Raw genomic sequence first — 24,015 nt, forward strand, 5'->3', positions numbered from 1 at the left:
ATACTTGTTTGTTTTTTTTTATTTACAAAGTTTAAAGTGTACAAAGAATAATCATATACATAAAATAATAGTCTACGCAGTTTAGCCCACCGCCCCGAAGCCGGGATCACATCCGGCCGTTCCTGCTGCACTTACAATATAAATATAACACAAATCCCCTAAAATTATCTCATTTTTTATTCCGTTTTTTTCGGTCGGTTTTCTCCCTCACGCCGCGTATACGTTCACTTTTTGCCTGCCGTCAGCAGCAGCGGCGGCTGTCTCTTTTCTCTTTTTCTGGTATTCTTCTTTTTGCAGCTTTACCCAGGTGTCGCCCAGAGCTTTGGCGAAATGATCGTCGACCGCTGAAAATAATTTTTTTTAATTCATTACTTTGGTCGTGTCAGGCAATTTCGAACGTTAATATTATAATATATTATTATCGTCTATATCGTGTATTAGCTTGTAAGCTTGTTGGTCAGTTTCGCATAATATTATGTTTGCCCGATGATCCAGTAGTTACAGTATATTATCAGGATGTGTACCCCCAACTCTAAATACAAGAGTCCCCACATTGTCACATCTGCAGCTCAACCAGCGGTATGTGTGTGTATGGTAAGGGGAGGGAGTTTACCAATCGCGCATAAAATTACCTTCACCTATCTGCGTGTTAGGGTCTTGTTAAACCATTTCCACAAAAAAATGTTAACATTTTAAATACAATGAAAATGAATGAAAATTGGACATATCATATAGCAGTGTTTAACAATAGTAACGTAATTGTGTGTCACTCCATTATCTACAGTATTTTGCCGTGTATAATGAACCAATCAGGCTGATAATAGCTAAAGATAATGAAAACTTGATTTCGTCTATATAGAGGTATCAGCGGTGTGTAAAAGTTGCCACGCTGGCAATAATAATCACATTTCATAAAAGTCCCGAATTATTAACGGATTTTGGTTGCAAATTTACTACCTATAAACATTTTAAACGCAATAGTATGTATATTATTTTTTAATTTCGAAAACAAAAAACATTTAATCAGTCAATCTGCAATAACGAATTACCCAATTGAATATGTGAGTCTTAGCCCTTAGGTTTTCGATTACTTTTATCAATGACGACGAATTTAGATTGGACAAAAACATAATATTTTTCTTGTCTATAGTATTGAAACTAAAAGGTAAGCTCAATATTGGTATAACTGGTCAGCAGGGCAAACGTAAACAAACACAATTGGTATATAATTATTATATAATTAATGTGTACCTGATAATCCCGCGTCGTCGTCGTCGTCGTCGTCATCGTCACCATCGGTCGATGGTGCGGCGGCGGCCGTAACGGCGACCTGTTGCTGTTGTCGTTGCGCAGCGGCCGGCGCGAACACGTTCATGTAGTCTTTGCCCAACGACCGTCTGAAATGTTCGTCGATGCCTGTGTCGCTGATGCCGCCTGTCGCCGCGGCCGTCGACGACGACAATGCCCTGTGTCCGGTGGCCGGCGACGCCATGATCACCGAAGCTCGTTCTTTGGGCAGCGCCCTGGAACCAGCAGTCGTTGTCATGTCTAGCGGCTCTTGAGAGTTTCTGAAACTATACACGTGATATATTAATCCATCGTTTCAATCAGTAACTTGGATGCAACACTGCAGGTCGTACCCAATGTCAATGGCGCGCACACTTGAGGCGGAGGGTCCCAAACACCCCTCTACCCGAAATGTATTTCTACAAAATGCTCCTTGTTCGTAGTGCTAATATATTTCAGGAAAATTATTTAATAACCCTTTCCCACCCTTCCGAAGAAAAATCCTATGTGCGCTGCTGCTACTGACCAATATTCAGGTAACCCGGTGACGGTAACACGAGATGCACACACCTCTATGACCGGTTCCTATAGTGCAGCGACGTCAGGTATTTTATTTTATCTATTGTACTATAGGTATACCAGAGCCTCAGGCCCCCGAAGTATAGCCGAGGAGGGAAACTCGATTTGGAGGCGACTTGGTATTGTAGTTGGGCTATCAGTCAGCGACGCACAGTGGTCTGAAACGTTATTTTAGGGCCTAAAATGTATGCATTCAAAAGTCCTATTTCAAAATGTGTTAAAAAAAGGCAAAACATGTTCTTTAGCTCAAATATAAAATTTCACAATCATAATCACAATTTATTTTTACCTTTTTAATAATTATTGGAACATGGAAATTGTACGTCTTGGACGTTTTTTTTTTTTGTTATTTTTAATGAAACTTAATATTTTATTTAAAAGGGAAATATAATTTTTTTTAAATTTCTTTTGTTATTTCCTTTAAGTATATTAAGAGGACGGTTTTTTCAGCGTGTAAATAAAAATTACCCAAAATCTGATGTATATACATAAAATAAAGAAAGTTCCCAGGATTTTGGAAAAGTAATTTTTTTTGCTTACTGAAATTATTTCAGTAAACTTTATCGCAATATTCAAACATTGAATATTATGTTTTTTTGCAACAAATTTCACAGAAATAATTTCTGTACCCAATAATTCCTTATGGATGCTAAAAAGAATAACATTTTCAAAATTCTGAGAACTTTCTTTAATTTATGTATATATATATATTAATTTGGGTAAAATTGAGTAATTTTCATTGGCACGCTAAAAACAAAAAAAAAACTCAAAATTTAAAAAATTTATTTTTTTTAACTGTTTAATACCATTAATACACCTAAAGGAAATAATACATTAAAAAAAAATGATATTTCCCTGATATTAAAGTATTAAGGTTCATTAAAAATAACGAAAAAAAAAAAACGTCCAAGACTTACGGTTTTCATGTTCAAATTAACTAAATAAAAATAAATGTATGATTGTGAAATTTTATATTTGAGCTAAAGAACATATGATTATGGAGTTTTGCTTTTTTTTTTTAACACATTTTGAAATAGGACTTTTAAGCGCCTAAAATAACGTTTTAGACCACTCCGTGCGACGTTCTGAATAAGAGTTGGATGGACAATCCGCTTCGTCTGATGGTATTTTTCTTATAAAGCCAAAAATTGGAAGAAGCTCCTTAGTCGATGTAAATCGAACCTAGTGGACGATATCGCACGTTGAAACCTCGACATTGGTCATAAACTAATAAGTAATAACTAATGCTTTTGGGTAACACGATGTCAGGAATTTTATTTTATCTTTTCACTCGTGTACCTCCATAATATACATTTTTGTGACATTATATTATTTGCTCGGCTCGCATCTCGCATATATCTGCTTTCACAGACAACATTTGAATTGTATAAATGAGCAATGGCAAAAAATAGAGAGCAAGTATTCGTATAATAGGTATAATTAGGTATTATACTTTTATACGTTGCTCTGTTGGGATAAAAAATGTTGACGTTTTGTTCAGCGTTATACGCCCAGAATTTGTAGCAAAGAAATGCATTCTGCGTATATTTGAACACATTTTCGAGATAACTATGAATATTTAGCCTATGATTTTCATAATTCAGAATGTATTCCATTATTTTCTATAAAATATTTATATTTGTTTACTTTTCGAGTAATTTGAGGTTTTTTTTGTCAGCAAAAATTACTTGTATATGATAAAAAACAATTATTCGAAATATCCGAAACTTGTTTGTGATATTACTAATTAAATTAGTAATGTAGTTGATCATTAAATTCCTTTAGCTGTGGTTGTATTTTCATACGCGCTTCTTATTCTATATTAGCACATACCAATATGTGGCAATATATAGCCTATTGCCGTCGTCCGTTTTTAATTTTTAACTAAATCTGTTAAATTTATCAATAATTATAACGCCATTTGACATTTTGTATTGTAAAAATTATTTGAATTATCTTTAATACTTTATCGATTTGTATAGTTGTTTCGATTTTTTTATTTCTGTTTTAAATATAAAACAAAGAATAGTATACATGTAACATGATTAGTAATGTATATCATACAATTTTAAACTTTTAGAAACCAGCTGTGTTATAATCAATCTCATCTGTTGCAAACATAATTTATAGGAACAATATAAATATATATATTATTATATAATAGCAAAACCGCTTAGACAAGAAATCGAAGAACCGCAGTCGTCCCTCTTCGCTCCCAACCCCACCCCTAATCGAGGATATTCGAACATCCTGCGGCCACCCCGCGGTTGCGACCAGACTAAGTACAGGGGTATTAGTAAAAGAGGGTTAGGCAGGTGGTGTTGGTTAGGTTAGCTGCTGTAGCGTCGTATAATATACTCACGGCGGCGGAGTTGGCGATACGGGTGACGTGCAGACGGCCCTGTGTCTTCTCTCCCGCTTCCATTTGCCGACGGTGCCGACGGTTCCCTCCATCGCCGAACATCTCAGCGACAGCGACCTCGAATGATCTGCGACAAAACGGAAAAATCTCATTTAGAAAAACAGTGTATTAACATTATACAATAATAATAATAATATGCATAAAGGTACGACGCCACCGGACAAAATCCTGCAGTCGAGCTACGCGTGTCGCACGCGCGCATCGGAAGAATTTATGCGTTTTTAATCCAACCGGTTCTATAATGACGGTATTAAAATAACAAAATACGAAACGCGTATACCGCGGTAATACCACTCTTGCAGGCGACGGCGGCGTGCCCACCACACCGGCTGTGCGTATAATAAAATATCTCAAACAAATATTACAATGAATAACATACGATACATAATGTTCATCTGCGGGATTCTCGACGAATTCCTAGCGTTCTTCACATTTCCCACCGCCACGTCGCGATATGTCCATATAGTATTACATAATATATCTATATATGTCTATACACGCGTACCGGCACCGGAGCGACGCATATTATAATGCGATTTATCGTATAATGACGTAAAATACATTTGAGTTTCCCGCTGCAACGCTATGCGATTTCGCTGCGGCACAACGTTATCGCGTTATTATATCGTCACACGTCACGCGCACCTACAGATATTCGTGGGCGCAGATAACGGGTGTCCGGACCGAGCCACCTATCCTCCCCGGGGGGTTGTATGTCCCCTTACCCCCTCAAAAAAAAAACCGGAGATTTTACACCGCGTGATACAGGCTTTATGAAAAAAACGTCCATCAAAATCTTCGGGCCCCCCCCTCCCCAAATCTTAAACGCCGCTTGCGCCCATGGCCCATATATGGTAGGACGCGTCTCGGGGCGTGTGGCCTGCGGAGGATTCGACGGTATTTGATTAACGCGCGCGCGGCTTAACGTACCGACCGATCGTATAAATAACGTAATATTATATTATTATTATCGTGCTGAGCGTACGCTTCGTATAATTTTTTTTCTCCGCTGCATGCGAGATTAATAACAAAGTACGTGAACACTGCCTCTATATATACATAATACACGCGTGTATATACCGACGAATGACGAGTGTTGTGTGTCCGGTGTATCTATATAATATTATGTGTTTCGTAGAGGTACATCGCTATTATATATACACACGTAGTCCTCGCTGCGTTATTATATTATGGTTGTCGTATTATTATTTCCGTTTTACCGTCCTGGCCGGCGACGCAGGAGAACGGAAGGACGACGACGACCGTATACACACGCACACTTGGCATACGAACAAAGTGCGCGAGTTTCCTGTTCGTGATTAACATTAAATAATAATAATATTATTAGATATATTGTTGTTATTATTATTATTATTATTATACTAACGCCATCATCGGACGCGGATAGTTGGACGGACGCGCGGGATGACTGGATATTATAGTGAATCTATGTGAGAGGGACTATTGTGTGTTATTATTTTCTTCGGAGTTGTAACATTATGGCCCGACGGCACCATAGAGTACGGCACTCGCCCAGTAAATTAATAATAATTATAATAATAGTAATAATATGATAGCCTTATGGCGATTTATGTACACAGACCGACAGCCGTCATCAAACCGATTATCGAAAATAAAAACAAATTTATTGATTTTTTTTTTACGTCAGTATATTATAATAATTTGCTATAAACAATAGATTTCTTTGAAATCGGATGACCAATTCATCGGCCGCGCAGCGCAATTATTATAATACAAACGACCATCGCAATAAATTACATAATTGATAACGTTTATATTTAAAACAAGAGGATTATAATATGCACATAATGTATATTGTAAAAAGATTATCCGTCGCATCGGTTCGTCGGAATTGTATTATTAAAATATGTATATTATATATTATTATACCTGCCTATATTATTAACGATATCGGACGAAAAAGTAAAAAAAAAATTCAACCTCTCGGCACTCGCCACTTTACAATATATTATAATAACATTACGGTCGAGGTAAAGAAAATTGATAAATCGTATGCGAACAAATTTATTGTTTTATAGCTGCACACATCGAGCGCGCCTTTCGGTTTCTGCATTGGTCTAATTTATTTTATTTCACATTTTACCGTTTCAAATAATTAATAGCCGTAATCGTCGTTTATCGTTATATTCGTCCAATTGTATTTTTAACGTTTCTTTATGGGACTAAATTAATAGTTATCGATGCGAGTTGTATCGTCACGCGAATGAAAAAGGTCCTTCGGCGGATATAATAATAATATATAATATACAAAAACGGGGTTTAAATACTTCATCGGATATTTGTATTTCGATATATATATATTTATATATTATATTATTAAGTATGTATTAAAGTGCATCAAATGTATCATTATAGTTTCGAGCGAGAATAATATAAGTACTAAAGTACCTATGTCTATATACATTGTATTGTTAAGATATAGATAGGTATGTATCTAATATTGTCATCTGCAATTTCCTAACTACCCGCGGTCCATAACAATATATTATGTAGAAGAATCGAATCATTACATATTATTATGTCACTCCGATGAATGCATATTATATTGAACGTTGCATGTTCAATTAATTAATATTCAAACGTTATTGTATAATCTTATTATCACACAACATGAGGTGGCCGAACATTGTAACTCTCGGAGTTCAACTGGTTAGGCGGGTACACACCCAATAGGGTGTGGGGAGAGAATTAGTTTTTGTTTACATATTGTTATGTAAAATATCACACCCTTATCGATATTTTACCAATTTAAGTAAACATTCTATGGTGGTTTCAGTGAATATATCAACATATTATTATTACAGTTTAATCGAATCTCCTCTGAAATCACGTTCATATTTTGAACACTATGTCACTGACATTTTAGAAATATTGTAGTTTAGTAATAATAATTACAAGCTGTCCGAGTATTTAACACGAAATGAGTTTGCGCAGTGCTATACCCAAACATAAATAAAATAATAAATACGCCTAATTGGACCAGTGAAGACTTAAACGTTAAAGTGTGTAATTACAACGAATTCAATTTGCATAAATTGAGTTGAAAGTGAACTTTGTGCACGATTATTTAAAATATTTCCACGTGCAAGTACCAACACACACGTCTCGTTGTGTTTGCAATTCATTTACAAATTTATTGTTTTCCAACAGTTAAAATAATATTATCTGTGAAAAACAAACACAATAAATAATAATATTCTATTATAATAATGATTACATGCCTAACTATAATATAACATAATGCCCATAATTTGATATTAATATTTTCAGATTTTACGTATTTTAAATACGAATAAACCAATAAATAGAGAACAAACTGTATGTATTTGGCGTACACTACTCAATATCGTAATTAATTATCCTGCGTGTGTGGCGAACACACGATATTTGTCAATGAGTAAATTTCGACAGACAAAAATTTAATTTTCCGACAATGAATAAATTACTATCGCAACCGGGTTAGTTGTTAGATATCAGCTAGGTACTTATATTTTATAATACTTATTGTCCACATGCTACAATATAATAAGACACTGTATTGAAAATAAATTGCGATTTCAACACCGAAAACACAAGCCGCAGACGAACGAAAAAGATCATATATGACGGCGTCGAATAAATTAAAAATATAGTCAGTGTGCGCGGAACCCTATTAACGAAATATTGTTTGGCGATCGATTAATTTCGAAAATATTATAACATAATGGGCACAATAACGCGCATAGTATAATATTATATTATATGGGACATAATAGTATGTTGCACAACGAAAATCCATGGGTATATTACCCGTTACGACAATAACGCGAGTGCACCACGCGACATCGCAGGTATAATATACATAGGTACAGCGGTTAAGTAAGAGCTTGCACACCTCTGAAGTTTATACGTCGAAGATTTTGAATTTTTAGCTCCCTTCGGTACCCACCGACTTCGAATCGTGCTTGTTGCACTCGTGCATATAAACATTAAAATAAAAATACAATATATTATAAAAATACACTATATATTATATAGGAACAATAAATTATAAAAGAGCCCCGGAAAATCGCGGTGTCCGGCTCGTCTCACCGTCAAAGTAGTCGGCGGCCCTCTCCACCCACGGCTGCCACAGGTGTCTGGTCCGGTCCGCCTTGTTGTTCCGACCGTCCCGGTGCCGATTGTGTTGTTCGTATCTCGAGAACATGACGCACAGGCTCATAACCCGATCTAGCGCTATCGTACTGTGATATAATATAATATGATATACGTTATTATATTAAACGGACGATCGACGAATCGTAACAAGTAAAAAACTCGAGAAAACCAAAAAAAAAAAAAGCCAAACCGAATACGAGAAACAATAATAATTATGAGAAGAAGAAAAAGAATAATGAATATTGTGTGTGTGTGCAACGAATGACAACTATACAACTGCAGTCTCTGTTTGCGTCGACAGTGCGTGTCAGAACCGTACGCGTCGCGAACGATGAATGGCGGCTGCGGCTCGTCGGCGGTGGCGTCGTCGTCGTCGTCGTCGTCGTCGTCGCGCCGCCGCCGCCGCTTTTAAAGATTGTCCGCGTCGCCGCGGTTCATTCATGGTGCGGCTGCGGCAAACCGGTTGCGCGCCGCCGTGGCCAGGAAGCGTTCGCGCGGCGTCCGGTCGGGCGCGGTGGACCCGCGCACGCGCGCGCTAGTACACCGCGAACGCGTCCTCGGCCGTTTTCATTAATGGGCACCCCGACCCGTGCTCCACAGGTGCGCGCACACACACGCACGATAAATAATGTAAAAAAGGGTTCACCGGAAACTACAACGCCTCCGGCCTAAACGTACCCATTTATTATGTACATACATCATTCTTGTGCCGTGTACATACGAGTTTATAAGACACACACACGTTCGTATAGAATTGTTATATTATTATAATATTCTACCGTGTTATTATATATTATTATAAATCGTCTTCCTCCCCTCTCGGGTGAGAACGACAACAGCAACAACAACAACAACAACAACAACAACTACTACGACCGAAGACGACGACAATAATAACGCTCTCGCGATCGCAATATTATTATAATATAATAAAAGACACGCACGCTGCGGCTTGATAATATAATATTATAATATGTTTACTATTATTGTTGTAATATTAAATCACGGGATAAAACAATTAAATCGTGTGTCCAGTCGTTGAACTACGCGCACACCACTGGCGAGGAGCTCCGGAAACCGTGACGCGAGAGATGGACCGGCTATGCCATCATCGACGAGACGAGTCCGACCGCTGTACCTGCGCCACCACAGGGCACCTCGGGCTACTGGTCGTGCTGCACTCACGCGATGTGTATACCATGTTATTATAAACACATACGATTATTAGGGTATAGGGTACGCGGCGGCGACGGTAGCAAAAGACGATTAAGATAAGGTGGTCCGCGTCGTCATCGTAAATCAGTGCGTGGGAACCGAATTCGGAAACGCGCTGCAGTGGTGTGTGTATACCTGCCATATACAATGCGCCCAACAGAGATTTTACGATCGAGGCGGCCGATATATCATAATAAAATATTATAAAATAATAATAATAATAATATATAGGTAGGTATATAGGAATAGTAATAATAACGATATACAGCGCAGACAACGGACGTGCGATCGGAAAACGTATTATAATATAGTGTGTGAACGCTTCTGGCGAACTATATAATATCGTATTATATTATGTATACGCGCGCGTGTAATTGGAATACATTTCCATATATTTCCAACGTGGTTTGACGGATATACCGACGGAATCTTAAGCGGTTCTCTACACAAGCGATATGAGCGCGTTAGACCTCTAACGTCGGATATTAATGATTTCGTCTATGGCGATGGAAGAATATTATAATATATTGTAATGACGTAGTAGGTACTTACACCCCGTTGCGTACCCGCGATATTATAGATTATAATTTATATTGCTATATTTGAACACTGATCACTCGGACCGGTGATCTGCGCCGACACAGACGAAATAATAAAGATGGGATAGGTAGCATACGACGCAGCGCACTAATGAGCAAACTGATGAGAAACTACTTTAGCCTTTAGGTTTATGACATTAACGTAATATTATATTTATATACTTCGTATACTAGCTTTGTTCTATACGCGCGAATCCTATAAAGAGAATATCTCTGTGCGTAGTGTAATACTATACCTACAACACTATATAGTATATAATATGTCTATACACAGGTAATGTCGCACATACATATTATGCTATATTGTTCTGAAAACCTACGAATAGAGTTAATCTTTTCGTAAACGCGAGGTACATCGATTAGCCTAATATAAAATTAACGGTTTTTTGATTGGCTAACGTTTTTAATAAATCACATAAATGTAATGAGATCCATTCATGAATTCCAAGTTTCAACAAAACAACAACAAAGTCGTTAGTCGAAGTTTATAACTATTATTGGTCACTATAACCACTCATCATATTATACCTATTACCTATATATAGGCAGGTAATAACTCCAAAGTATGGAACGCTCCGACCAATAAATATTATACAACGCATCAATAAATTGCAAGTGCTCACAAGACAAAACACTATATATACGTATTTTTCTTATAATATGTATTGTTCTACGGTTTACGGTAGCACTTGATATAGAATTGTTGGGGTCAAGCCGCAAAATCGATAGATATTTCAATAATTAACAGCGAGCGAACTATAAATGTGTGTTGTGTGTGTGTGTGTGTGTGTGTGTGTGTGTGTGTGTGTGTGTGTGTGTGTGTGTGTGTGTGTGTGTGTGTGTGTGTGTGTGTGTGTATTATATTTGTTTGTCAACGGGGGGAAGGGCAATTGCCCCCAGTTCTCCCCTCGGATGTATTTTTTTTACGAATTTACTAATTTCAACATTTTGAAAATACGAGAGATTAAATTGATTGATATAATATTATGTTGAAGAAATATTAATATGTTTGAATAATCGAATCAATGGAAGAATACCCACGGGGATACACTAGTCCCTAGCCTTAATAATTATTGACTTAAGTCGCGTTCGTTTTACCTTCATATAGTTAAAGCCAAATATGTTTAACCGATTACTATTTTCATTCGTAATTGGTTGAAAACTTAAAATTGTAGAGGATTAATAAATGTGACCATATAACATCCATTATACATACCTACAATTATATGTTATTAAATATAATCATTTTTGTAATTTAAAAAAACAACAGTAATGTGCTTAATTATTTCTCGTAATGAAAATAAGTATAGTTTAAATTTTAAGCTGTTTGTATCGTTAATAGATAAATACGAAGAAAACGCTAATAGACATGACTAATGAGTGAATCATTTAAATAAGAATATTATAAAGCCAACATAATACCAAACAACTCTGCTGAACTTAAAATTAGAGATGTCAAACATGCAATGCTTATCTGTTGTCCGCGAAAAAAAATATGTGCGCTATTCTTACATTATAATAATTTATTCTGTTGTCACAAATTTCAGTTATGTACATTCAAAGCTTTCAATTCTTCAACAGTATTTATTTATAATTCCAACGTTGTTTTAAAATATTAAAAAAAAAATTTTAATGTACCCCTATAGGTGGGCCATGCGCTCTAAAGTACATTTAACTAAAAATTATATACGTGTATATTAGGTTTCAAATATATTATGGTAGTTTAAAAAATAATATTATTACTGATGGATACATTAAAATTTAATATTAAGTCAATCAAAAGTCAAAGCAATCACGTTGTATAACTACATAATTTGAGGAATTGACAAAATATATTTAAAAACTTTTAAAATTAACGATTTAATTGATATGGACACATTATAGCATACATGGTGATAGATTCAGCCTGCTCACCCCCGTTTTTCCCTTTAATAGTACATTTATTCAAAATCTGATATTTTGATATTTTAACTATAACTTAAGACCGCATTTCCAAATTTCTATCATTTTTTGTTCTATAATGAAGGAGTGTTCTGTGCCCTGTGGCGATACAAAGTTCAATTTTTCAAATGAGAACCCTTCTCCTTTAATACTGCAAATTATTTAGCAGATGATTTTCTTCAAAATCAATAGTAATTATTAACTTTTTTAAATCGTCTATGCCACCATTTTACTTTACCAGTTATACTGTACGACATGATATTATTAGCTTCACTACACAAAGTTTATATTCCTCAAAAACTATATTATACACTCTCAAATTTTGATTTAGATACATCAAAATTTGAAAAATAATATCTGCTTAATAATTAAAAATTTGGGGTTGGGTTCCTGTTTGAAAAACAGAAGTTTGTATCAGGATCATCCTTAATAAGTAGTACGAAAAATATCAAAGATTCGAACATAATATAATATATAGTCTTCAAGTGTTTTAAAAATTCCAAATGTCAACATTTGAATGTCCTATTCATAGTTTAAGCATAAAAATAGGACGAGCGTGCTTAAAAAATCACCCTGTATACATCTAGTATAGGCTTTAGCGAATAATTATTAGTGAATATATTCAAATATTTTGATATATATTGACTATATTCAAAACAGAGCACGCTATGTAAAGGAGACTACGTTTATACATTTATGTAATAATTGAATAAGTAATAACATATTATAATACTTTACGTTGTCAATTTTGGCTTAATGATAATAATATTACAACAAATATTATATTCCCTGACGGCCTCGCGTGTGACTAAGCAAAACACCGTCTGCATTGTAATACAACGTATAAACATATTGTTTATAATACATCTCATCGATGATTTGGAACTCTTCCAAAAGGATTTTATCGTCGCGTGCGCGGATACGCACCTATACCTATGCCGTATGCACAGGAGGTGGTGCCGTGCACTTTTAAACTTGAAAACAGACAGGGCGACCGTGCTGGTGGGTAGGTAGGCGTTTACACACACATAATTGTCTTGGTTGTTTGGCATGGACTTTAAACACATAAATTTTCCACGACGGAAAGACCAAAATATTTGGCATTCTGTTTTGCATTTTATATATATATAAACCTATTATCTCTACGCGCGAGGCTTTGACCTCAAAATATTTCGAATACTTACGCGGTGGCCTTTTTGTAAAAATAAAAAAAATAAAACATGCATATTTTAGAAAGCTTGAGATTTGCGTACCAACTATACAAATCCACAGTGCCTATATACGAGTAAAAACCGCGTTAGAAATACAAGCCGGTTGAATTGATATAAATTAGGTAGGTAGGTACCTAGAAATCGGTAATTTTCGTTCGATTGGGTTCCTTTTTTTTCTTGCTTACAGATTACAGTCATCATTAATCAGCGAAAAATCTGTATCGGTGGGCGCACTTAAATTGCTACTCCCCGAGGAAATCGGCGAGAAAACAGTTATAACTACCGGGAGTGTAAAAAAAAAAAACACGACAGCTACATCGGAATATCGTCCTAACGCTTTCACCCGGGAAAAGCCGGTCGATCGGAAACTGTGGGATGAAATACTATTATCCGTGTCGTATAATCATTAATGCAAATAAAACAATTGCTAAAAAAAAAGTCAAAGAAAACATCCACCGACATCTAAGTGTAACTAAAACAATTGGCATGACATATTTTTAGAAGATATTTTTTCAGAACAATAGACATGCTATTATTACGATATAATAATATATATTACATATATTTACAAATAATTTCATTTTTAATACATTGCAAGTTCTATATGACACCTATAGTCAGTTATAAACAAAAATAAGTGAAAAGTAAAAATATCAGTTAATTCGAAAGGAGCATAAATAGGTACATTGTTGTCTTGAAAAGTTTTTCAAAACCTAGGTACCAATATATATGAAAAATGTACGGTTTTACATTTTTTTTTTGTTTTTAACAGAAGTATACATTTATATTTATCCGTAAAATAATTATATTATATAGGTACGCGATAGGGCTATACAGATAAAAAGGTAATTAAAAAATATTCCAAATTATTTAGATTATATATTATAGTGATTAAATGTTTTTTCGAGTATAATATATATTAGAATTTACGCGGTTGTAAGAAATTAAAATTAAAATTGTTTAATTTTGATTTATTTTTGGATATTTTAGAAATTAAAATAAATAAATCACATAATGACAAAAAATATGATTAATTATTTTTTAATACAAAAACGATTTAACTTTTATGGCTCAATATGCACACGATATGTTGTGCTGTGTATTATAATGTATGCAAACACGATCGGACATAGTACCTACTTATATTATTAATTAATAATTTATTATATACAATGGAGATTAAGAATACACTATACATACTAATTCACTTTTATGTACTTAAATGTATTATAATATATGTTGTATATACTATATATATGTATATACGCGTAAAACTACGTAAGCATATTGTTTATACAATTGTTAATTGTTAGCCATTATGTACTCAGTTTGTAAAGTGCTAAATTAATACTAAATAATATATTATTATTACATGATATACTTGAATATTATATTATTCTCATCAACCACGGGCATTTAAAATCAAAATTAATTGTTTGAACGCACCATTAGCACATTATACGTCATGCATTTATTGTAGAAGTATAAATAACTGCATATTATAAAATCAAATAAAAGATAATAATCCACAAATATGACAATAATAAATTGTCACATTTACAATATTAACGTTAAATGTTGTCATTAAATCGTTGGAAATTTTGGTTTTTAAAACAAATTAGGCACCTATAATAATATAACCAATCGATGTTGTAATGACGCAACAAGTACTGCCAACAATTTGTATGTATTTCCAAAGAAATCGGGCCAATTAAATACGCTTAAATCGCAAGGTATTATCGGTGGGCAGTTACCACTTACCGCCGTCTGAACTCTGAATTGAAAATAAAAAACACACCAATTGAAACTCATCGACCAATATTTATTTTAATTCGTCTGCAAAGTATAGCACCGTATCGAAATATTTTAAATTATAACAAAAAAGTCAATTTCTTCAACTGTATACAAAAATATAGTCACTAAAATCAAAAAACTACATAGGTTAAAGATATAACAATTTACAAAAAACAAGTGTTTTCACACTTTTCATCCTTTTTTTGTTAGGTACTGTTAACATCCTGTATTTTAACTAAGAACGCAACAATTTTAAATTCTTTTCACGTAAATATGGGGCTATCCGGGATATTTTAATGTTATATTATTATGTCTGATTATTTCAGATTTGTGGTCAATATGATATTATTTGATTTTACGAAGATAGAATATAATATATTATTTATTAGATTCTCACTTTTCACTAAATCATAATAAAAAACTGATTGAACCACAATTGGAATAAATACTAACAAAATGTTAACACTTCCTGTGTAGTACTGTAGTAGGTGCTTAAATGCAACTAAACACAATTACTTGCTTACAAAGTTATCATAGGTTATATTATGAAATAGTCTTAACATAAAAACAAAATTATTGGTTCACTGCGGCAATAGTTAAAACTTAAAATAACTATCAATCTTATTATGTGTAGATATAGCATGTATTAAATACATATTGAATAATGTTAAGTTACAAACAAATATACAAAAACATGCAGTGGAATAAAAGTTATAACTTTTGAGTATAAATGACTCGTGTCCAAAAAAATTTTTTTATATGTCAACTATACCATTATTTGTATTTTGACTAATTTTCAAAACCTAAAGTGAAAAACAAAATTTTACATATAATCAAGTATGGATAATACACAAATATATGGTAATAATATATATGCCAGTACCCTACTAGGCTAAATGCATAATAATTAAAAATAGTATGTTTGTTTAACGTACTTATGTGTGCAATAAGTATATTATTATAGGTATATCAAAAGATAATTTATTAAAAAAAAAAAATAATCAAACTATAGTGAATAATTATTATTAAATAAATGTATGCACAGTGCGGTCAAGTAGCTCAATGCAATGCACATGTCTTTGTACAACACACGAGACAATACTGAGTACAGAATAGAGAAATCAACACGTGTCCTTCGCCTACTGTTGCAGTAATAAACGCCACCCCCCATCTAGTACAAGTTCGGTATCCCCTCTCTATACCGTTTAATGTTGAACAACACAACGCAATCTATATACCACCGGAGTAAACGGTGTAAAAGACGGTTTATCAACAAAAATATATTGGCGTTAAATTTGAATACAACCTTTAGTATACGTAGTTTATAGTTTATACTTTATAGTGTGGAAATCAGGATCACAATGCAGAGTCGATAAAATTATATACACCATCTAACCATCACATAATTCATGGTTATTTAAATTGTAATTGTTATCAGCAAAGCACTTAGGTACCGGGCTGTTTTTTTAAACGTAAAATAATTATAGGCGTACGGTACATTTTAAGGATGAGTTTACAATTTACATATTTAAATAAGATATTATTTATACTGGAGTTTAAAATTGTATGGAATCGATTCATAAAATAATACCCACATATATTTTTCGATTATTCTGAACTAATATAATTACCTAGATAATAACCTAATCCATTGATTATAATTACAAGTATTTGTAGTGTTTTAATCAATGCTCAAATGTACCTAGATAATTCAACATTAATTTTAAGTTAATTAAATAGGAACAAACTAAAACTTTTATGAACGATTACGTAAATAATTTATCTTTTAACTCTATTTTTTTAAATTAATAATTCAGAATTCTATTGGACAATATTGTACAGATATAAGATTGTAATTGTCCAATTTGGGCTTTATGCATAATTTTTATTTTAAAACTAAATTGTTCGAAAACAGTGTAGTAATGTGTTTCAAAAAAAATGTATATTATATTATTTTCTACAGTTACATATACGAACGAGCGTTAATTTCTATTTATTTAGTATTCATTATACGTGTTGGTAAAATGGTAAAGGCGACACTACACAATAATCACTAATCAGTCAAGTGTTATTAAGAGAGAAGCTAGTTTACATAACGACTATATCTATATAGGCAGGTAGTTATTAGTTTGTAAGTTATTCAAAGATTACTTAATTAAGGATTAATGTTGTATACAAACGCATAGTAGAAAAATGTATTTTTTATAATTTATTAGAATAGACAATAATATTTATAATTATATAACCCATACTTAACCATATAGAATGAAAAACAAGTCAAGTATAATAGGTGCTGCAATAAAAGTTGAAACAGAACTATGTTAAATCTTCATATAAAATTTATTAAAATATCTAACTAATTATTTAAACTTCACAATTCGCAATACATAGAATAGACTATGTAGTATGCGCCTGTATAACGCGTACCTCAACATACAGTTAAAGTAAAATTACCGAGACTAATTATTTTGTGTGTGACGACAACTGTGGAAAATATTTGATGATGCTGTATAAATAATTAATTAGGTCAAATAAACAAATTAATCATTGTTAATATTATGTCGTGTAAGTTTTATCTACCTTAAAATTGTGAAACTTTCACAGTCAATTATTCTGAAATGATGACATAGAAGTATATAACTATAGAAATAGAAGAGTATACACGAGTATTTATATATTTTATTATGTATCTAAACAATATCATGTGCAATATGTTGTTTTGTTATTGGATTAATTGGCATTTAGTTAGAAGTGCTTATATACATTTTTTGAATTTTCTCAATAGGTTTTGTCTTTTTTTAATAAATATACAATTTAAACTGTAATAAATACGTTTGATTGTATAAATTCATATATATAGGTACCCACATAAATACATTTGAAATATTAAATAGTTAGTAGCAACTAGCAATTATTGTCTTTCCATGATTAAATTTAGATACCTAACAATATATAGACTATGAGTAGAAAAAAAAATAACAAAACAATTTTATCACCGAACAGTACTGCAGGATATATAATAATGCTATAGTAATAAATGTTTGAATAGATTATAATCACTTGTATTGTCGGCAAAATATCACAAACAGAAGAATTTAATTAGTCTATTCTAGTCTCCAACGTTTTTTCAATGGAGAGATGCATCCAGTTACATTTGAGAATATACAGTGAAAAACTTTTTTATTAATTCTAAAAAATTATAAAAGTTTCAAACTCACTGCTCCCAAATATAATATTTTCTGCTTTTAAAGTGGATCATTCCAAATAACTCAATATTCACGTCAGCCTATCTACAATATGTGAAAGTTTATTTTCTGCAATGAATTATTTCAAATCCAATCAGAGAAATAATAGAATTTGTTAGGTGATGCAAATACTGGTTGTGTCTTATCAATAACATATTTAAGGTTGGAAAAAAATACAGAACTGATATTAAAAATTATTAAATAAGTAGTGAATTTTTTTCAAAACGCCCATTACCCTGAAAAAAATTGTACCTATTTATGAACATAGTATTATTACTGGTACGTGAATTTTTTTAAAAACTTTGAAAAATGTTTGCCTCCCCTGTTATATATAATATAACCTACCTACCTACTGCTTTTATGTTGGCAAGATACAAAAGAAAAACATTATGCAATGTCACATCGATCATTGTTATATTATGTTCAGTGTTCGAAAAAGTGGCAAGCAGTTGGCTTCGTAAATCGAAGCAGAGTTTTCAAATAATATGTACCCAACGCGTACAGTGTTGTAAAGTATTTGAGTAAATGTATTTAAATACATGGTAAGTATTTGTATTTGTTCTTAAATACTTCTTGTTTAAAGTATTTGAAATGTATTTTAAATACTTTCTGAATGTATGTATTTGTATCTGTATTTAAATACAATTTTAAAAGTATCTTTTACAAGACTGAACGCGCATTATATTGGTACCTAATTTAATACGTTCGCCACGAGAGCTTTTAGTATATTTCAATCGTTCTGAAAATCGTTTCAATATCCGATTAATCCTTTTTATTTTCAAATTGGCTACGGGCAAGCACCGGGAGAGTGGTATATTTTCGTACAGTGTAAGATTCGCCAAGAACTACGCAATGTTCGTCGAATATAAACACCTACTCGCGCGAAGTGTTTTTTTAAGTATAAACTCTCAAACTCGTATTCGTTCTTGTAAAATCTAATTTTCACGAATAAGATGACTGTCAAGACTATACTGAAAAGTAGTCCAAATGGCTATATAATACGCTTGCAGAGGATATTCGCTATATTTATTAAGTGTGTACAGACTTGAGAATCCGTTGTGTGTATAATAATAATATGACTGTAGTCAGTATACTGCACACTGAATGGGTATATAAGAAGAGTAAGGTTAACGACAAGGCTGGGCATTAACGAGTTAAAAATTAAAATTAAGTTAAAACGTTAAGTTAATTAACTCGTTACTTTTTTTTTCAAATTAACTTTTAACTTAATAAGTTACTTTTTTCAAGATTAACGTGTTAACTTAAAGTTAATTTTATTCCAAAAATATCTAAATTAAGTTAATTTAAAATATTACAGTTTAAAGTAAAAAAATACAGTTGTAGGTTTTTCAATAAATAAAAACACATTATAAATAAATATCATAAATAGGAACCTAACATAGATAATATTTCTCCTCATATTATAACTGGTAAGTATATTATAAATCCGGGTCCGATGAGCTCCAATTATAATTTTGGTAAATTTGGGAAAGATATCGAAAAGAAAATGTAGGTAGTTATTTATTTTAATTTTACCTGTACACACATGATGCAATGATGCGCGTTTGTCATGTCAGATAATTGACACAAAATATATTTAATCTTTAAATATAATATTATAACATGGATATTATTAAAATTTTTTTTTTCGATTTTCGTATTTTTTATAATTGTTTGAGTGTAAAAAAGTTTGAAAATTCAATACAAGGTTCCTCATAAGTTTTTTAAACCCAAATTGAATAATGAAAATACGAAGTTATGATTTTTTTTATTAGCATTTTAAGTTCAAATTTATACGGAATGCTATCAAAATCAAGGAACTTTGTGAATTATTTTAAAATGAAAAAATCAAATTTTTTTTAAATTTTGACACCACTGCAACTGAAAATGTAATGCCTACAAGATTTCTTATAAGTTTGACGTGTCCACACACATACAGTTTTGACGAGAGATTTAAGTGTACATTTTAACGACATTGGAAAGTATTTGAATTGTGTATGATATTCAAATTTCAAACGTATAATATTTGTTATTTTTGATTGGGCATTTAACTTTTATTTAAAATATTATTATAATTTTCCATATAGGTATACGATAAGCATTTCAAAGCATTTAGACTTATTTTAAATTTTCAAATGTTTAGGCTAAAGCTTGGAAGTTAGAACATGATCCCACATAACTATTGTTCTTGTAGCTATATATACAATTTTAAAATACAGTCATAGTTGCATGGGTTTTCATCGAGGTTTTTATACAAACATTTGAATTTAAATTTTTTAATACTGCAAATTCTTAAAAATTACAAACATGTGAAAATTATTTTTTAGTTAAAAATGTATGAAATTTTCAATTTTTAATAGCTAAACCTTGAATAGGTACGTAATAAGGGTACAAGATTTTAGTCGCTTAGATTTACTTCAAAACAAGTTTCTTGGGGACTAATACTTTGACTTTTGGTGTATTTTACGATATAATATTTTACACAATAACATTTTCGATACATTGATTAAAAAATGAATAACATTAGGTTAATATATGAAATAAATATATAGGTACTTGATAATTAATATTTTAATAACATCTATAATAAATCCAATGTCCCGAGCAAAAACTAATTCAACCTATCGTATTAAGCAATATCCTCGGCAATATCAATACAATATACAATCTATATATTATATAAATTTAAAAACGACTGTTTCATTCTTTATTTTTACTCTATAAACTCTACAACTACTGGACCGTTTTCAATAAAAGTCAAATCTATATATTATGTTATATTATAAGCCGACGGATCGTTCTAAAAAAAACTCGGCACTTAGGTACCATACAACAGAGCGAATTCCCCAATTTCTTTTTAATTTTTTCGATTTTATTGCTCTTTTTTTTCTACTTTTATATACCAACTTATTTTTTCCTAGTTGACATGAAATTAATTAACATTAGGTAACAATATTAGTACATCGATGAATATCGAGTTATTTGTTAAAACTTATCGTTTTAATTGTTTTTAATGTGTTAATTAAAGACATTACATTGTCAAAGTTCAGTGATTTAAAAATGATTAATACTAAATACCTAGGTACAGTAAATAGGTAAATGATAATTAGATTATTTCATAAACCGAAAGTTATTTAAAAACAAAATCATAATATTATATTTAGCATTGAAAAATGAATTAATTTATTATTTTCATGTTATGTTAATGTAAACACAAAACACATAGGTATAACATATTAATGCATTATTATAATATGTTGTGCAACTTGAACTAGTTATCGTAAATAGTCTAATATGGATATAGGTAGACGTAGGTAGATGATACGTTTTAAAAAAATATGCATTCGGCAATGTGTTTTTAATTAATACTTGACCGATGACCCGCTTTAGAGTGTTTGTTTTTATTGACAACTCTATTATATATGACATCAACAATTCAATTTGAATATAATATGTAAATCATTGCATGTTTGTTGGTCGAAAATTAAATTTAAAAAAAGCCACCAAGTTCTGTCGTACAGTAGCTGGTGTCGAGATACCTCGTCATTGAGTACTCGGCACTGTAATGGATTTGTGGATTTGTTCAATTTTAATTCAGTGATAATCATTGTATAGCTACATACGAAATACGACGAAAAGCGATTATGAGTGAGGAAGGTCTAACTTTTTGCTAACCAAGGTCAACAAACAATTATTTTAATGATGATAATATTATAATAATTTTAACAATTATTGTACGTATTTTATTTTTTACCAATTATTTTAAAAAGTACTGAGAAATTCGTAATTTGAACTCTTCTTAAAAGTAACAACTAGATCCGATTTGCTACCAAAAGCCTTCATCGAAGCAGACGATCGGAGCTTCGTTTTATTTCTACTAGAAAAAGACGTGTCTTCGGACACAAAAAATCGAAAAACACACGTCCATTGTAAAATCAATACATTCCGAGCGGGACACTCTATTTGCTATATCGCTCGTCTTCCTGTGGCGATACTCACTCTTATCGTTTACTCGTTTAGTGGCTAATAGCAATAATAATAATACGTAACATAATATTATGTAAATTGTTGTTTTTCGGTACATTACAATATTGAAAACTGTACGCGGACCTTACGCAAAATACGACAACGGGCCCTCCGCCGCCGTGGTAGTCGGAGTTGGCTTGGGTCGACTACAATAACGAGTCGGACGCGAGCCTGTCGCACACCCTCCTTGCCAAAAAAAAAAAAACGATCGTGTGGGTGGGCGGGTGGCGGGGGCGGTCGGAGTTTTCCTGCCTCGCGGAGGGAATCCGGCCGGTCGGGGCGCGCGGCATAGGCAACCCAACCGGCGGCCGGCCGGAGAAATCGACCGGGCCGATAACGATCGGGAGATACCGGCGCGAGCGCTCGTCGTCCTCGTCGGATACGAGAGCGAAAATAATATAAAAAAAACCTCCGCTCGATACGTCAGCGACCCCGCGAGCGGCGTGCGCGTCCGGCAATACGCGCGCACGTTTCTCGGGCTTTGGAAACCGGGGAAACCCGCGGCACGCGTGAACGTCTTCTCGCATGTTCTACGAGTCTTCTCCCCGACAGGACGCGATTAACGATATAACATCATAATATGAATACATATTATATATGTTTGAGCTCGGGCCGGTACACATTAGGTTACGTATATTTGAATAATTATATTTGATAAAAACAGTAATACTAGAGAACTGCGACAAGACCTTGTATTATGGTCCGAACATGCAGTTTGCCGGGTAGGTAGTTTTGGGTACTCACTGGTGGCGAAAGACGACTCCGCAGCAGCCGCGGCCGCCGTCTCCTCCCTGTGCAGCATCGTGGCCGCCCTAGACAGCACTTCCAAAGGCGATTCGCTCTCCATACCTCGCGTCTTGGTCGTAGTCGTCGTCGTCGTAGTCGTCCGCTGCACCGCGGCGGAGCTTATGATTTAAATAATATTATGTCGATCGTACTAGATAGTATTATATCGTACGACTAGATGATTACAGACAGTAATTGTAGTAATACGACGATCGCGCGACACTTGCGTAGAAGAAACGGTACCGGCGACAGAATACTACGACAGCAGCTGCAGCAGTCGTAGTAATAATAGTAACAATTATTATATTATTATTGTGAAAACAATATTATCATATGCCGAACGACAAAGTGCAATAAGTTGTAGCAGTCGTGATGAACAGGTCGGTTTTACGTACGGTACGTGTCGGACGGCCGCGGCGAGTACGAGATCCCGACCAGAGGACTTACCTGTTCTCAAACGGATTCGGTTGTGGTGTCCCGCGGGGCCGGGGAACGTCACTGCGGCATATACGTGCGCGCGCGCGCTCGCGCTCTACGCGCTGCGTGTATAATATCCGCTCATGTCAATGTGTGTGTGCGTGTGTGAGCGAGAGAGCGTGTGAGTGTGAGAGTGTATGCGTGCTGCGGTTTCGACAGTGCGGATCGGAATGTCAGGAATGATCGGAATTGAGTTTTTTAAAAACGCGTTTTCGCCCGGCACGGTGCGACGGCGGTGTCGCCGGGCCGGGGAC

The 24,015-nt window shown here is 33.5% G+C and overlaps 1 protein-coding gene across 4 annotated transcripts; it reads right to left on the reverse strand.

Annotated features, from left to right (window-relative positions):
• Position 1: 1 nt before the first annotated feature.
• On the reverse strand, positions 2-23,946 carry LOC100161012 (uncharacterized). 4 transcript variants are annotated; one of them, XM_008180331.3, is made up of 4 exons: positions 23,243-23,946; positions 4,229-4,355; positions 1,252-1,568; positions 2-344 (listed from the first exon to the last, which is right to left on the reverse strand). In XM_008180331.3, exons 1-4 carry the CDS (start codon positions 23,343-23,345, stop codon positions 208-210), a joined length of 684 nt encoding a protein of 227 aa, XP_008178553.1. In that variant the 5' UTR covers positions 23,346-23,946; the 3' UTR covers positions 2-207.
• Between the last annotated feature and the right edge of the window lie 69 nt (positions 23,947-24,015).

This window comes from Acyrthosiphon pisum, chromosome A1, assembly GCF_005508785.2.
Source record: "Acyrthosiphon pisum isolate AL4f chromosome A1, pea_aphid_22Mar2018_4r6ur, whole genome shotgun sequence".
Taxonomy (NCBI): domain Eukaryota; kingdom Metazoa; phylum Arthropoda; class Insecta; order Hemiptera; family Aphididae; genus Acyrthosiphon; species Acyrthosiphon pisum.